Raw genomic sequence first — 17523 nt, 5'->3', positions numbered from 1 at the left:
TCATTATGCCTCTTTTAAATATTGTGGGAATTACTTTTGTATATAACAGTAATTATTTACCTACAATCTTTTGGGAAATGAATTGCTAAAAATTTATACTGTTATATTACTAAAATGTGAAGGACCATTTGCCTAGGTCAGAAAAAATACAAACACACACAACTTAATCCCACTTGTTTTTTCCAAAAGAAAAACATTCAAAGTAAAACATGGACATTTAATAACCTTTAAATAATACATGAAATAATTTACATGCTATATATTCCCAAATGCAATAAACATAAATCCAATTGTATAAGACATATATACAATCTACTTTTTGCCAACATATACCCTTATATTCAGGATGTTATCTGATTTCTCAGTCCATGTGTGAGTATACACACACACACACACACACCCACACACACACACACACACACACGTCTAAATTGAAAATTAAGATAATAAACCAGAGAGTGGAATATAAGAACTCTACCCATGGAAGATTCTTAAACCATAATATGACTAGAACCAAGGCACAAAAGCTTCCCTTTGTGGTCATAAAGTTTCCTTTCCCAGTGCTTACATATGTAAGTAGGATTGGTTAATCACATATTATAAGTTATATTTCCGTTTAAAAACCAGTATTTTTCTTATACAGTATTACAGAACTACATTTGAAAAATAAACAGGATTAGGTAAGCTCACATACAATAAAACTTTCTTTCACTTGAAAAAGATGCTTACATTCAAAGCTAACAATAGATATAGGTGTAATAAAGAGATGCATGAGGAATCCTATGCAAATTTCCTAGTACCCTTGAGTTGTATGTACCTCATGCCACCCAGGTAATTTAAATTTTTGATTTTAAAGCCAGATGTGTGATATTGCCAATGGCAATTGATTTGTTGTTGTTGTTGTTTGCTTGCTTGCTTATTAAAGATACGTACTAATACATAGAAAAAACAGTTAACAAGGCAAAATGAAACACTTCCAGAGTTTTAGCTGCTTTTGTTAAATATAACCTAGGCTCCCCTTGGTGTCCCTTTTTTCCTTTAACATAGGGGGAAAAAAAAAGTTCCACATAGAACTGACTGTTTTAGAATTCATGCAGCCAAGCATAATCTAAAACTATCTGTCTACTTCCATTTTTACTTACCCCAAAGTTTTTGGGTACACTGAAAGTTAAATATTCTAGGAATAGCAACTCATTGGAAGGTAAGGCAGTTTAAAAATATATATGTGTACTATTCATTGTTTCTAAGAACAATTTTAGGGTTTAGCTCTTTACACTTACACAGTTATCAAAGGATTAAAGCCAACCACAAAATAAGAATCAATAGAATGCAGTAATCTATATATAAAAGACGGTAAAATGTGTTTGTATGTATTCAAGAAATCAATAATCTAAGCTACAAGTAATAAATCATCAAACGTAGCACTAAACAAATTACAATCAGTATAAGACCTTCAATTTCATTAATTTTGAATATGGAAATAGGACTGGCTAAACATGAATTAAACAGTACTTCTGCAACTGTTTATCAGGAGTATTGATGCATGCAACCCCTGCAGTAATGAGAGTGCAATTCAAACTAAATGAGGCTGATCAATAGAAAAACAAAGCAAACCCCATCTTGTTCTAGGCTATAAAACTTAAAGGTAAATAATAAACTGAGAATTTATTTTAAGGCTCTCTTAGAAATATTTTTCATGGCACTTCAATATTAAACATCACTAAAAGGCAGAATATGTAAATATTCATAGTTGCACAGTTACATAATTAAAAGTACATGCCATGTTAATTATTAAGAGATCATTTTGTTGAGTTTTCTTACCTCACAGTTACAATTAAGGAAAGCTATTCATGTTTTGCTGTAATTAACATATAAACCATACAGAAATGTCAATTCACTAGTGTACAGTGCAAATTGTGTTTTGAGTAAATATGGCAAATACCACTCATTTCTTACAGAACTGAATGTCATTCCTCGCTAGAAATCCAATTAAACTGACTTATTTTTCTTACAAGAGCAGTTAATTTCCTTTCTTCCACCATTCATGTACTGTTAAACCCCATTCTAACTCCCCTTTGGTCATGGCACATAGACCATCCTCACCATAATTCATTTCTTGTTCTATGTTCAGTCCAGAAAAACACTTGGAAAGTCTAACAGGTCATTCTTGCCACACCATATTCTAAGCTGACCACACCAGGTTCCGATTTGGAAAACTCTTCTGTATAATCACTGTAACGATTATCTGCTGGGTTGCTGCCCTCTATGGTTCGAAGTGCATCATTCACTGGTAGTAGAGTCTGTTCTTTAAGACACAGAGAAGTTTTGAGGATAGGTGATTCTGGATGAACTGAATGTAATAATTCCTTGGTGAGGACACCATCTGATTGCTTATTTTTACACTGCTTAATTTTCTAGAATAAATAAAATTTGAAAAAAAATTACACACCTCATGGTCAATATATGTTGGATTAAAAAATGTGCTTTTGCAAATGTTCTCCTTATATATAACACAAAATTACATCTTGAAAAATAAAATCTAGGGCACATGATACAACTTAAAATTCTGTTTACAATTTTTACTGTGGAAAATGCTTTTGTAAGTTTTTATATTTATTAAACAACAATCCACACTTGACTGCAGATCACTAGGCCTACATTTGAAAAAGACATATATTACCTAGAAAATATAACAAATATTTTATAATGAAAGAAATGTATATTAGACACTGTCTTTGAAATTGAAACTATATTAACAACCATACACTTATGACTAAAGGTCATAATGACTGTGAAAAATTTTTCTTACTGAGTCTTCCTACAATGGTTAGATGGGTGTACATGATAGGCTTTAGAATAGCAATAGAACTTATTATTATTATTTTAAATACAAAGGTGTCCTGTGGCAGAGTATTATGCTCTCTAAACCCTTGGGCTGATCTCCAGATAATCTTGTACTACCCATATTTTGGACTTCCTCTCTTTTCCATATTCTCCTACAATTTACTCAAGCAGTCACTACACCTTGTTATCAAAAAGATGAGTAAGGGACATCTGCCTGAGAGGCAGATGAGACAGCCTTACTAAGTTAAAAACAACTTTCTAGTATTTTTTAAAAATGCACATGCATTTTCTGATCCTTTCTGGTTATAAATGACAACAAAAAAAATATTAAAGGAAATTCTTAGAAGAGAGAGATTTCTTTTCTTTCTTTCTTTCTTTTTTTTTTTTTTTTTTTTTTTTTTTGTTGAGGGTGGTAACAGGGATCAAAGCCAAGGGTTCAATCTTTATCACTGAACACATTTTCAGCCCTTTTTTATATTTATTTAGAGACAGGGACTCGCTAAGTTACTTAGAGCCTTGCTAAATTGCTGAGGCTGGCTTTGAACTCATGATCCTCCTGCCTTAGCCTTCCAAGCCGCTGGGTTTACAGGCGTGTGACCCCCATGCCCAGCAAGAAGACAGGGATTTCCTAATACACACTCAAAAAACAAAACGTAAGGATTGATCAGTTTAACTAATATGAAAATCAAAACATCTAAATAAAACATACACTATATAAAGTAGAAAATATAAGAATAAGCTGAACAAAGCTGTTTGTTAACACACATTTGTATTATACACAACCAGACAACTAGTGTCTTGTATGTAAAGAGCTCTTATAAATAAATCAATAAGAAAAAGGCAAATGAGCCAACAGAAAAATGTGCATAAGTTTGAATAGTTCATTCACAGAAAACAAAAACCAAATGAGTAATAAACACATGAAAAGTCACCCAACTTCATTTCTAATCATGGAAATTCAAAAGTGAAACAACTTAACAGAGCAAGTTAACTAATTTTACATTTTAAATATATTATTTTAGATACTTCAGAATACTTACAGATTCTAGGTCTTGAATATCCTTCTCTAACTGCTTATTTTGTTCATTCATGTTCATAATTATATTGAATATAGACTGCCTCGGATGCAATGTTCGATCAAACTGGTGGTACATGTTTCTCCAAAACCTTTATGAAAAAATAGTTTTTACCAAAACTCAGAAAGAATAAGCTCCAGTGTTCTATAGTATAGCAGGGTGATAATACTTTATAATAACCTATTATTTATTTTATGAATAATTAGAAGAGAGAAGCTTGAAGGCTCTAAACCCAAAGTAATGATGAGAAGATACAAACATTAGTTATTTGTTCAGTACACATAGCATCACATTGTACTTCATAAATATGTACAATTATTTTATATATATATATATATATATATATATATATATATACACACACACACACACTTTTGGGGGGTACTAGGGATTGAACTTAGGGGTACTTGACCACTGAGTCACATCCCCAGCCCTACACTGTATTTTATTTAGAGACACAGTCTCACTGAGTTGCTTAGTGCTTCGCTGTTGCTGAGGGTAGCTTTGAACTCCTGATCCTCCTGCCTCAGCCTCCTGAGCCACTGGGATTACAGGCGTGCGCTACTGTGCCCAGCCAATTATTATATGTTAATCAAAAAGTTTAAAGTAATTGTTTAAAGACATGGAAATGCTTACTGTTCGGATTTGATCATTACACATGTATTATGCTATATTCCCTAAATATGTACACTTAGATAATAAATTAAACAATTAAAATAAACTGTGTTTGAGAAAAAGTAAATATAAACACTTCAATGATGCAAACTTACTTAAAATTGAAAGATACTGTATTTGGTTCCAAAACTGTAAACCTCTGAGATTTGGAACTGTAGAGAGGATTTAAGAACTTCTTTTGGTCATCCAAAAGAAATGGCCATAGGGAGTAAGTTTTCTCCTTCAACCTTAAGGTAATAAGAAAAATATAAAGATCTTTCTTAGAGATGCAAATTATTACTTCTAATATCATTTTCATAAAGCAAATAATTGTTTCCAAAGTAGATTTAAGTTTTAGTTTTTCTATTCAGTTTGATGTCTTGTCTCTTTCATTCATAATCATGCAAATAAATCCATGTCTCTAAAACATAACACAGGTATACCATTTTCTCTATACTATACACTTTAAACAATTCCTCTCAAATCACACAACTTCGAAAACTTGGGTCTCTCTTATACCTATTTTAAATCACTGCACACATATATGTGGAACAAGGCACTACTAGAGCTATCTGTTTGTCCTTATTCTCTTAATCCCATATCTAGACCCCACTGATGTCAGTGCAGAGAAATAGGCAAAATTAGGACATTATGTAAGAGTTTTAAAAACCAGTTATATTGCAAATCTAAAGGAGATGGTAAAGGCAAAACAGTATACACTAGAATCCAGGAGGCAAAGAGAAAATCTTCTATTTTTCCATGATAAGAAGATGAGCCATAGGCATGTTCTTAAAGAAAGACTACTATTAAATATACCCTTTATTTCTATTTTCTCATTTCTGAATATGTTTGGTACTAATTGAGAATAGATATTTCCTAGCTTTGTACTCCAAGTCACCTGCTTCAAATTATGATTAACTCTTATGAATGATTATAACGCAGAGTGAAAGTCTTAATGTTTTTGACATGTTTGTCCTGACATATTTTATTTGTTATTGCCTTTATACATCTTTTTTAAAATTTTTTTTAAGAGAGAGAGAGAGAGAGAGAGAGAGAACTTTTTTAATATTTATTTTTTAGTTTTCGGCGGACACAACATCTTTGTTTGTATGTGGTGCTGAGGATCGAACCCCGGGCCTCAAGCATGCCAGGCAAGCGCGCTACCACCTGAGCCACATCCCCAGCCCGCCTTTATACATCTTTAGAATTTTCTACATCCTCAGTTCTGCCATCAACTGTATTAGAAGCATGTGGCTATCTTCAAACTATTACCAGATTTAGCTTCTCTAATATGTCATTCAGATGTTCAAGAATCTAGAACTGTTCTTTACTGCTACTGAAAATAATGTAAATTCAGAAGCCAAACCTAAAAAGATATATAGGACCTTTCGGTCTTAGCCCAGATCTCACCTGCACCAAAATACCACCTGGTTGGGAAAGAACAGGTGAGTTAGGGTCATACAGTGTTTCAGAGGTTATGGGGGACCCCACACAGGAACAGACACACTATAGTCAACACAGGTAGACTTAATTTCTCCAAAGAACTATCTCTTCAGAAATGTGAGGAGAGCTATAAGGCTCCATATTATCTTAAAACAAATCAAATCTTAAACATTCTACCACACTTTTAAACTAGTGACCACTGTTTTGTGGGAAATAAATTAATCTAAAGACTTCTCTATTCTAAAATATATATTTGAACTAAAAAGGAGAATGAGGGAAGTTTCTAGGGTGTAGGCAGTGTTTCCTTTTTTCTCAGTGCTGGTTATATAGGCAAGTAAGATAAGATTTAATGAGCTGCACACTTAACGCTAAATGTACTTTTTTGTATCTACATTATACTTCAAAATATACTTAAAGATATATTTTTACTATTAACCTGCGGGGTGGGGACACTAGGAGGGTATTTAGCTTTAGAAATATAGACAATAAAATCTTCACAATAAAATTTAGTTCTATTTCATACTGTTGAGCCATTTAATTAAGTCCACCATAATTTATGGCTGTGTGACTTCAGCTGTGTAGGAAAAAAAAGAGAGCCCATTTTCATTAAATCATCTTACTTGAGATCTTCTCTTTCCTTCTGACAATTTCCAAGGAAGTTTCCAAATTGGCATGAATGAATGTGCTCATGGATCTGAAGAAGAAATGCTTCATTGAATTCAAATGCTTGTGGAAACTGTTCCGTCAAATGCCACACACATTCCAAGAATTGAGTAAACACTGGTGAAACTTCCTTTGGGTCACCATCCAAATGGCCACACCTAACCACCCCCACAAGAAAGCAAAAACTTTAAAAAAATGCCTCTGAAAATAGTCCATTGTTCAAGTATCGTTAAACATACAAACTATAATTCTAAAATGCACATTAACACAAAAATTATCATTTTTTATTGAAACCATTTATCCGTATGAGTTTTGTAACAACAATTTTAAAGGATGTGTTACCTTCAAAATACTACAATTCAGCCAAAAAGAAAGGTGATAGTCATGAAAATAACACAGATATTAGAATAAAAAGCAAAGACAAAAATTAAATCTGTCTTCAAATACAATACTATGTAAAACCATATCTCTCTCTCCTCCCACCAGACATAAGTGTTAAACACAGAAACACTGTAGTACCCTATTTTACAAAAGACATAAATGTACAACTGCCACTCACCTCTCTGAAAATTTATGTCCAAATGAGATCCAATCTTTTTCTATTAAAACCTTAATGAGAAAAAGTAAAATATACTTTGTAATTATTTGTAACTTTTTTCAAAATGGTTTAAATTCTATTAGCTTAAAAACAGCATTTATACTTTTAGATTATGGTTGAGAACAGAACAACAAAAACAAAAAAACACTACAGGCAAAGATGTCTAGAACCTGCACTAGTGGTGGGATTAAAGAGTGAAAGTATATAAAATGAAAGGTCTCATGACAAATTTGTTTATTATATTTTAAGTGAAAAGTGCACGTTATAAAACAATATTACACTTAAATTTTTGTATGTAGGAAGATGACATAGAAAAGGCTAGGAAAATCAGGCTGCAGGCCTATACTCCCATCTACTCAGTAAACTGAGGCAGGAGGAATACAATTTCAAGGCAAGCCTGGGCAATTTAGTGAGAACCTGTCTCAAAATAAAAAACAAAAAGGGCTGGGGATGTGGCTCAGTGGTAGAATGTCCCTGGATTCAATCGCCAGTACCAAAAAAAAAGTAAACTAAAATGCTAACAATGGTGAACTCTGGGTAGCAGACTGAGGTGTGAACATTAAACCTTTTGGGCTTACTTTTACATTACTTATAACAACTTTTTTGTGAGAAAAAAATAAATGATCAAAAAGAGCAATGAAAATCACAGTTTAGATTCAAACCTAAATGTTAATATTTATCCTCCTGAATGGATTATCTTTATTTATCTTTCTTCTCTGTCATAGGCTTCTTTATTTATCAACTCCACTGAAATTCAGACTTCTAATGTTTTCAGTCTAATTTAAACATATCTTCTTAGTATTTACTATACCTTATAATTTCATTATATAATCGGCAAGCACATTCTCTTCACAGTGTCAACATTGCCACTTTCACTTCTCCAATTTTGTCTTAAATCTATATCATTTAGGCAAAAGGCCATATGTCATAATGGTTAAGGATGAAGTTTCTAGAGTACAGGCTTGGGCTCAAACCCTGGCTTCACTACTTCTTCTCTTGTGTAACCTTGGGACAGGTTATCTTTGGGCTGGAATCACTGATTTCATTCTAGGTCCTCTGCATCCATTTAGACACATCCACACCTAAATCTTAACTAGATTATCTCACTGAACCTGTTCCTTTGTTATGTTCAGTGAGTAGCAGGAGAGGGGCACCACCCAAGCTAGAAACCAGTTCAGGAGACTAAAGGAGGGCTCTTCTACCACACACACTCAATTCTGATTCTAAGTCCTTAACATTTCTAAAACCCAGTGCCTCCCTATCCACTATGTGTTGCTACCTTAGTTCTGGTCCTTTTTTTCCTCTTCACTTATTTATCATGAATGGTTTCTACACTGGACTCCCAGTCTCTATTTCTTCTCCCCTCTGCTTTCAAGACACAAACCATCTTTCAAGAACATAAATCTAATCAAATTACTTGAAGTTACTGTTTTTTAAAGGCTAATGTTCAATGCCCAAAGAGGGTAAAGTCTGGGCTGGGGTTGTGGCTCAGTGGTAGAGTGCTTGCCTAGCATGCATGAGGCACTCAGTTCAATCTTCAGCACCACATAAAAATAAATAATAAAGACACTGAGTCCACCTAAAACTAAAAAATAAATATATTTAAAAAAGAGGGTAAAGTCCAATTCTAGCCCCTTTTCTTCTTCAGGACCCCACTCTAACACTCTAATCTCCATGTTTCAACATCATCTGCAGTCACCTAAAGGGGCAATGCTGTAGTTCACATTGCTCCTGTTACCTGAGACACTCTCAGTACCCCGGTCATTCATTACATAACTTCATTTAGACGCCCAGCAAACAATTAAAGTCAAACACGCCAAAGAAAATATTCTTCATTTCTAGCAGGGTGCAATGGGTACAGTATACCCTGAAATTCCAGCTCCAGGAGGCTAAAACAACAGCCTCAGCAACTTACTAAGACCCTGTCTCAAGAATAAAAAACAAGACAGGCCCGGTGGCACATGCCTGTAATCCCAGCTGCTCAGAAGGCTGAGACAGGAGGATCACAAATTTAAAGCCTCAGCAATGGCAAGGTGCTAAGTAACTCAGTGAGACCCTGTTTCTAACTAAAACACAAAATAGGGCTGGGGATGTAGCTCAGTGGTTGAGTGCCCCTGAATTCAATCCCTGGTTCCCACAAATTAATTAATTGATTTAAAAATTAAAAAAAGAAAAGAACAGGGTTACCCTGGGTTCAGTATCCAGTACTGGTAAAAAAAAATTTTTTTTCCTTATTTCCATATGTCCTATCACAGACTGAATATGTTAGCAGCACAAAACAATAGTGCTGAAAAGGGTTTGGTGATTTTAAATCTTTCTTTAAGATGTCACTATTAAAAAAATCTAGGGGGTTGGTGATACAGCTTAGTAGTAGAGCACTTGTCTAGCATGTGTAATGCCCTAGGTTTAATCTCCAAAACCATTATCAAAAATAAATAAATAAAAAGTAAAAAATCTAGGGCTAGGAGCATAGCTCAGTAGTATAGCACCTGCCTAGCATGACTGAATCCTCGGTTCAATTTTTAGCACAGGGGGGAAATAAAATCTAAACTTATGAAAAATTTCTAGTATTTCTTCATTTATTAAATATACCAAAAGATGTGAAATTTGAAAGCTAATCTGATCATGTGTTAAAAAGTAAAAAACAAGGACTGGGGTTGTGGCTCAGTGGTAGAGCACTTGCTTAGCATATGTGAAGCACTGGGTTTAATCCTCAGCACCATGTAAAAATAAATAAATAAAATGAAGGTACTATGTCCACCTACTACTAAAAACAAAATTTTTTTTTTTTTTTTTTTAAAAAGCAAAAACCAAAAAGTCCAGAGCCATTTTTGGGGGGGTACCAGGGATTGAACTCAGGGGCACTCAATCACTGAGCCACATCCCCAGCCCTATTTTGTGTTTTACTTAGAGACAGGGTCTCACTGAGTTGCTCAGTACCTTGCCATTGCTGAGGCTTTGAACTTTCGATATTCCTGGCTCAGCCAGGATTACAGGCATGTGCCACCACGCCCACTAGTTCTTTATTTTCACAAGACATGAAATGTGTTCAATGGAAACTTAATCTTCACATATAAACATGCCCAATATGTTACTACACCTAACAAATAAAGGTGTTTTAAACAGAAAGTTCCCTTCAGAATCTAATTTTTAAGTATTTTTATATGTGCATTGTTTTACATTAATTTTTTAAACAAAATGTTACAATTTTATTTTCACTATAACATTTAAGATGGGAAAACAAATTTCTAAATCTAAAGTTTTTGCCAAAGATATAGCATGAGTGGAAATCTGTCTAAAACTGGCTCGAGATTTCTCAACCTTAGCAGTATTGACATCGGACCAGATAGTTCCTTGTTATGAATTTGTCCTATATAAGGATATTTAACAATATTTTTGGCCTCTACCTGCTAGATACTTGCACCATTGCCTTTCCACATAAAACTGTCTTATAACATTGCCACTGTTCCTTGGGGAGACAAAAACACTTCTATTTGAGAACCACTAACTGAATAAATCCTTACCATGAATCCTTTGATCGTCCTGTAGTAGGAATCCAATAAAAGTGAACCAAGGGAACACACCTGTGAAGTTCTATCCCACCCATCAGAACAATGTACTAATACACTTGCATTTTCGACCATTATTGCCTGAAAAGAAATATCACATACTTAGATTCTAGCAGAATGCCTTTTACATATATCTGAAGTTTATTTACTTGAAAACCATACTATCAGCTATCACATTACAAAGGAGAGCTATATCTGTAATGATGTTGGCATAGCATACTTTAAAACAAAAACAAAGCAAATAAACAACAACAACAAAAAGAAAGTATCTATATTGAATACTACATGATATTTTCAAAGCTCAAATTAAAGTGAACCTTATTAAAGAGCTAAGTAATAAAAAGTCACCTGACCAGACTATGTACCAGTACCTAATAGGATAAATCATCCTTCCTAACCATTATATATGCAAAGTTCAACATGAAAAATAATTACTTTGGCTAGGAAGATTGCGGCATCCATAACAGCTTTGATATGGCGAAGCCATCCTGAGCTTTCCAATCCAGAGTAGAAATCATTGACAGAAAGCCCTCTTGTACCATTGACTGAAAAAAAGGGAGAAAGTTTTTTCAGTTAGAATGGGGCTAGAATTTCTACTGGTCCTTCTAAAGATTTTTCTAGGTAAGTAAGTTGAAAAAGAAAGGACAAAATGAAATTATGAAAAGATTCAATTAGAACCTTAATAATATATTTTGAAATACATTTTTCTATCATTCCTGTACTTAAAAGAAATTGATACAAAATCCCTTTTAAATATTTTTTAGGAGCCAGGCGCGTGGCGCACACCTGTAATCCCAGTTGCTGGGGAGGCTGAGACAGGAGAATTGTGAGTTCAAAGCCAGCCTCAGCATCTGTGAAACGCTAGGCAATTCAGTAAGACCCAGATTCTAAATAAAATACAAAATAGGGCTGGGGATGTGGTTCAGTGGTCGAGTAAATACCAATAAATAAATAGATAGATAGATAAATAAATAAATAGATAGATACATAGATAGATTTTTTTAGGGCAGATGTTTAACTAAAACTAGTCTTCTATTTTAATTTTTAAAATTTAACATCATGACTGGAAAGATCTTAATATTTAAAAGAAACAGTATCATAAATTAATCTTTATTGCACTGACTATTCAAAAATAATTATCTAACAATAGCAATTTTTGCAAAACCATTAAAATTATATTAACAGAGACACCACAACCCAGTCAGAACTACTGAGTACTTGAAATGTGGCTAGTCCAAACATAGCTGTGTTCTATGTGTAAAATACACACTTGATTTCTAAGACTTAAAATTTCATTACCAATTTTTATATCAACATTAAACAAGTTTTTAACATTAAGTAAATTTTTAAAATACGACTTGTTTCTTTTTACTTTAAATGTGACTAACAGAGAATTTTATAATACATGCAACTAGCATTATATTTCTAGTCAACAAAGTTATCTATAAGCAAGAAAAATCATACCTTCCAATAATTTCTGAAGGCTGGACCTCATGACATGAATATTTTCTATTCCAACAAACTGAAATCTAATATTAGAATAGTTGTCTTCATTTTCATAACCTTTTCCAGCTGCTCTGTTGGCCATCGCATTCAGCTAAAATTTAAAATTTTAGAAATTTAGAAACAAATTACTTTTATCTTTTGATTTACTAAAATGTCATAAAAACATTAAACAAGACATTATCTGGAAGAGATTTTGAAGGAATCCATCAAAACTAAATAAGCTACCATTTTTTGGTAAGCAAAATGTCACATTATCAACAATAAAGAATTGTTACTATAAAGTAACAATATATATGATTATCATATAAAGGAAAGGACTCAACAGGAAATACCCACAAAAGTTCATGAAGCCAATTCAGCTATCTGCAATACTTCAAAATTAAAATAAAGGCATATTTCCTATATAAATCTTAAATGACTGCAGAGCTAGCAAGCTTTTCTTTTACAGAATGAAACTGTGAGATTCACTTCAGAAGAAGCCTAGAGTAAATGATCCACAAGGCTCATGAAAATCAGATCTGAAACATGCCTCCAACTTATTGGAGATCCTTCACATTAGAGATTCCTGGAGATCTATACACTGTGTAACATAGCATCTGACCTGCTAGCCTGATACAGCTCTAAGAATTAGGCCCAAAATAAACTAGACTCTAAAGACTGCCCATAGGTACATAAGCCTATGGTCTTTGGTTATTACAGCAAATGTTATCACAGGTACACTTAGGATTTGAATACTTACTTCTTTCAGACTAGGATTTCATATGAAATGTTACTTTACTATTCTTTGCTTATGAACTTGGATGAAAGGGAATCTAAAACGGAAGTAAATGTAGCTTTTCACTGGGCCTCAGGGTGATAACAAGTATATTTAAATGACATCTACTAACTCGCTAATTATAAGTAAAATTAAGAGTTAGATATTAAAAATGTTTCCATTATCACTCCTTGATTTTATTAAGTTTAACTAGCAAAGCAATTAAAGATATATTCTCTGTGTAGAAGATAATTATATAAGTAAGAGCTATTAGAATTCTTGAATACAAAGTTAAGACATAAATCTTCAAAGTCTTTTTATATCTTAGATGTGAACTCCTTAGACTTTCTTAGTCTGTTTTTAACAAAATATTATCAATTGCCAATTTCTAATACTTCCTAATTGACTCAAATTAATCTCATTTTCTGCATTCTCCATTATTTTTTCGAGTGCATAAAGATGAGAATTACTCTAAAACAGCTAACAATTCCTTTTACAAAGCTGCCTAAAATTGCTTGTTTTATGTTGCTCACTCGCTGTTTCTCATCGCTTTCTCTTATTTTCTCATCATTCCAGATTTTTGAAGAAATTCTCACTATAATTCTGCCAATGTCCTTTTGTGTAGCCCACCAGCTCTGCATTCGATGCTATAATAAAAATTAAAAGTAAAGTTAGCTGTTACCACTGAAGAATTTAATTACTTTAATTTCAGGGTCCTATGTGAATTGGCTATTAAACTGAGCTCATAAAAAGAAAACTGGATTCTGACTCTATCCCAATGATAAAAATTTAGCCTCATACCCCTAACAGAACAATAATTTCCTATTCACTATAATTCTCTAGTCAATGTTTCCTAAATTAACTCACTGTTTTTCCTTTTTTAAAAAAATATTTTAGAATAAGATTCATTATTTTAACAAAAAAGTGTTAATTAAAAATTTCATAAAAAACAAGTTAAGAATTTATAACTTTTGATGTTACACACTATTTAGTATTTCTTAACAATAATGTAAGACCTGTATACTACCAAGAACACTATAAAATTCAGCTTTCCTAAATTAATTAGTGTGTGTATATGTATGTATCAGATGCATGTGTCACATATCAGAAGACATAAGAAATCACCATCCAGGTTACTGAGAACAATCCTTCTAAGTTGATATTCCAAAAAAGAATTGATTTCCTTTGTATTATTAGCCTTGGTTAATTTAAAACCAGGACTCAGATATTTTAAATATGGACAATTTATTACCTCCCCCCATTAATTAAAGTAACAGAGATAAATAAAGTAACAGATTGTACTGTATTTGCATTACATACTTTGGGCCGGGTATCCACAACATACATGTAGCGATTGACTGGATTGGCTTTACTAATTGCTTGAAGCAAATGTTCATCCTCAAGGCACCTGGCACTGAATCCTGACAGTGGTTGACTACATCGACAAATGGCAGCCTAATTTTAACAAGACAGAAAACAGATTATGCAAAAAAAAAAAAAAAAAAGCTTAAGAGAAAAAAACTCAAAAGTTAAAATCAAATATGCAATTGTTTAAAAGATTGATGTAATCGAATACATTAATGTTGAAATCCGATTTGAATTAAATATTCTTTCAATATCCCGATGTTCCCTAAGTTTTCCCAGTATTCTCCTAAGACAACTAAATGCTTCCTTAACTAGTCTAATAGAAACAAAACTTAGGTCTTAAGAAAAATCACTTAGTCAATTCTCTATAGAGTTAAGATATTTGCATCCTATGCTCTACTTTAATTATAGGATACTTTCAATTCCGGTTAAGTAAAGGAATAGTCAATCGTGTAAAACATGAATTTTTAAAGTAGAAACATTTAAACATCTGAAAGTCCCAAAGACTTTCAGAATCTCTAACTGAAACAGCAATCTTTTTATAAAGTGAGATATAAAATAACAAAAGTGACATTCAATTCAAATTTGGATTAAAATATAGTCAACCTAGGAAGGCAAGAATATCTTTTGAGAACTAGGAAATGACTGAATTCCCTATTAAATTTACTATATTTTAAAGTCCTGAATAAAATGTAAAAATTTAAACCCAGACACTTATTCTCCAATCTCATTCATGCCAACTCCAACTTAATTTTACCCAAATATTCTATATACAATCTCATTAGAGGAACAAAAGTAAACACAAAAATATATTTGTGCATATTTTAAATTCATATATAAAACAAAACTGTAAAAACATAAAACAAAAAAATGAAGACTGTCTTATTAATTTTTTTCATATCTACTTTCTGATTTTATTAAGTTGGCCACTAAATATCTATTTTCAGCGCAGCTTTCCAATAAACAACATACGTAAACATAGGTGTATCAAACAGGCCATATCCGGATAACCTCCTAACAATTTAATAATGAAAAGCAAATTGGAAACTTTTGTTTAAACATTTACCTTTATCTCTACTCCCTTCCAAAATCCAATCAAAATTCTGAAAAAATAAGTTTAAGATTATAAAATCACAAGGACAAAAAGAATACAAAAGGAAACAATAATAGAGATGTCAATAAAATTTGGGGAAATGAAGCCAGGTATGGTGGAGACTGAAGCAGGAGGATCACAAATTTTAGGCCAGCCAGAAAAACTCAGTGAAACACTGTCTTAAAATTTGAAAAAGGGTTGGGGGATGTAACTCGGTGGTAGAGTGCTTGCCTAACCATACATGAAGCCCTGAGTTCAATCTCCAATACTGAAAAAAGGGGTGATAGCAGATTGTCAAGTGATAAATGACTTGTGGCAGAAGAAAGCTGCTAACTCCCCTAGATTGAAAAGAAACAAAGTATTTTGAGCATCAAAATCCCAGAAAAGCTCAGGGGCTGAGTTGGGGTATGACTAAACACAGGATAACTGGTTGAATTCCTATATAAGGACTAGTTAAGATTTCCAAAAATTTCCTTACCCTGAAGACAAAAGTTTATTCTATATACAGGATTAACCTGAAGACTCTGGACAACAGGTACAGCTATGGATGGGAGTAAAGCCATATATCCCCCAAAACAGGAGAATGAAATAAAAGTCTTCACAAAAAATGTGAAATCCTACCATCCCTGTTACCATAGTGTGGGTCACATCCAGAGTTACTATACACACTGGCAAAATTTAAAGATTCTTCTTTAAGGATACCAATTAGATATCATAAAGAAGCCAATGATATAGAACTTTATGTACACAGCTGAGAAACCAGTTAAAAATCCAGATGTATTAAAGACAAAAAAAATTTTAAAAAGAAATTCTGGGGAAAAGATAACTTACGTGGAAATACAGCATTCTTTTTATTAAAAAAAAAAATCCTTTTTCTCAGAGAACTAAGACACTATATCCAACAATAGAAAACTGAGTACAAATTTTTGGAAAATAGGAAAAGAGCTCAAATATTCAAAAAAAGAGCTCCAATACTCAATATTTAATATTGAAATATTAAAAAATGATCCATAAAAATAAAGAATCTAAGAGACAGGCTAAAACAGAGAGATGGCTGAGGAAATCTAGAAAATAGAGATTGAAGGAAAGAAGCCTAAGAAAAATAGAGACGCTAGAAAGCCCAATTGTCAATTAACATAAGTTAAAAAAAGAAGAGGAAGAGGAAAACAGAGGAAAGAAAATTAAAATTACCAAACAAACAGAAAAGCAACTTGCCAAAACTGAGATCTGAGCAATGAACAATTCCTATTACAGCAACCCATCATAAAGATACTTCCTCTACCTCTTCATTTTGCAAAATCCTTATGATTTGAAGAGTTTGCTATTAAAATGGAAGCCTTAAATGTCCTTGGTTCTCTTTCTTCTCTCAGTGGTTGTTGGCTTGTCAAAGTATCCTGTTTCCCCAAATAAGCAGAATTAAAAGAGAATAGCAAAAAGGAAAAACCTATCTGCTCACTAGTCCCTTGTTTACAAGTCACTGAACAGAAGGAAGAAAGGGATGGTAAAGGAAGATGACAGCTATGAAATTTTCTATATTTTTGGGGTAGTTGTAAAATTTAAAAATTTTAATTAAATGAAAAGCCAGCATTTTTCTAATATCAACATTATAATAATGGCCTTCTGAAGTAAAAATTAGTGTTCTTTTGGATATTTAAACCTAAAGGGGAGTTATAAAATTTAAAAAAAAAAAAAAAGGCTTCTTACCTCCTTTTCTTCATGATAGTAGCAAAGAACTGGGAATCTTCCTTTGCTCCGGAACTTGGAACTACCAACAATTATTGGTTTGCTTGCTATCCGGGGAACATAAAGTTCTCTGGGGTAAGTTTCACAAATCTGTAAATATCAAACAAAACATAACTATTCTACTCACAATTCAAAAACCATAAGGTTAAAAATCCTTTAAAAACCTGCAATCTTATGAAATCAAAGAACAGCCATCAAACTGTAATACATTAAAA

The 17523-nt window shown here is 32.8% G+C and overlaps 1 protein-coding gene across 3 annotated transcripts in view; it reads right to left on the bottom strand.

The window, feature by feature from the left end:
• Positions 1-203: 203 nt before the first annotated feature.
• Mtmr6 (myotubularin related protein 6) overlaps positions 204-17523 on the bottom strand; it is a 34272-nt gene continuing 16952 nt past the window's right edge. The window contains exons 5-15 of one of the 3 annotated variants that reach the window (XM_040281320.2): positions 17270-17398; positions 14428-14562; positions 13641-13754; positions 12312-12444; positions 11283-11392; positions 10803-10928; positions 7240-7289; positions 6638-6838; positions 4691-4822; positions 3885-4011; positions 204-2414 (exon numbers count right to left, since the gene is read on the bottom strand). In XM_040281320.2, coding sequence (XP_040137254.2) covers positions 2154-2414; positions 3885-4011; positions 4691-4822; positions 6638-6838; positions 7240-7289; positions 10803-10928; positions 11283-11392; positions 12312-12444; positions 13641-13754; positions 14428-14562; positions 17270-17398 — 1518 coding nt within the window. In that variant the 3' untranslated portion in view covers positions 204-2153. The remainder of the gene's footprint in view (positions 2415-3884; positions 4012-4690; positions 4823-6637; positions 6839-7239; positions 7290-10802; positions 10929-11282; positions 11393-12311; positions 12445-13640; positions 13755-14427; positions 14563-17269; positions 17399-17523) is intronic. The other 2 variants (XM_005337574.5, XM_078015679.1) reach the window with 2 other exon arrangements.

This window comes from Ictidomys tridecemlineatus, chromosome 6 (assembly GCF_052094955.1).
Source record: "Ictidomys tridecemlineatus isolate mIctTri1 chromosome 6, mIctTri1.hap1, whole genome shotgun sequence".
Lineage (NCBI taxonomy): Eukaryota > Metazoa > Chordata > Mammalia > Rodentia > Sciuridae > Ictidomys > Ictidomys tridecemlineatus.
This window is presented reverse-complemented; position numbering and strand designations above follow the sequence as displayed.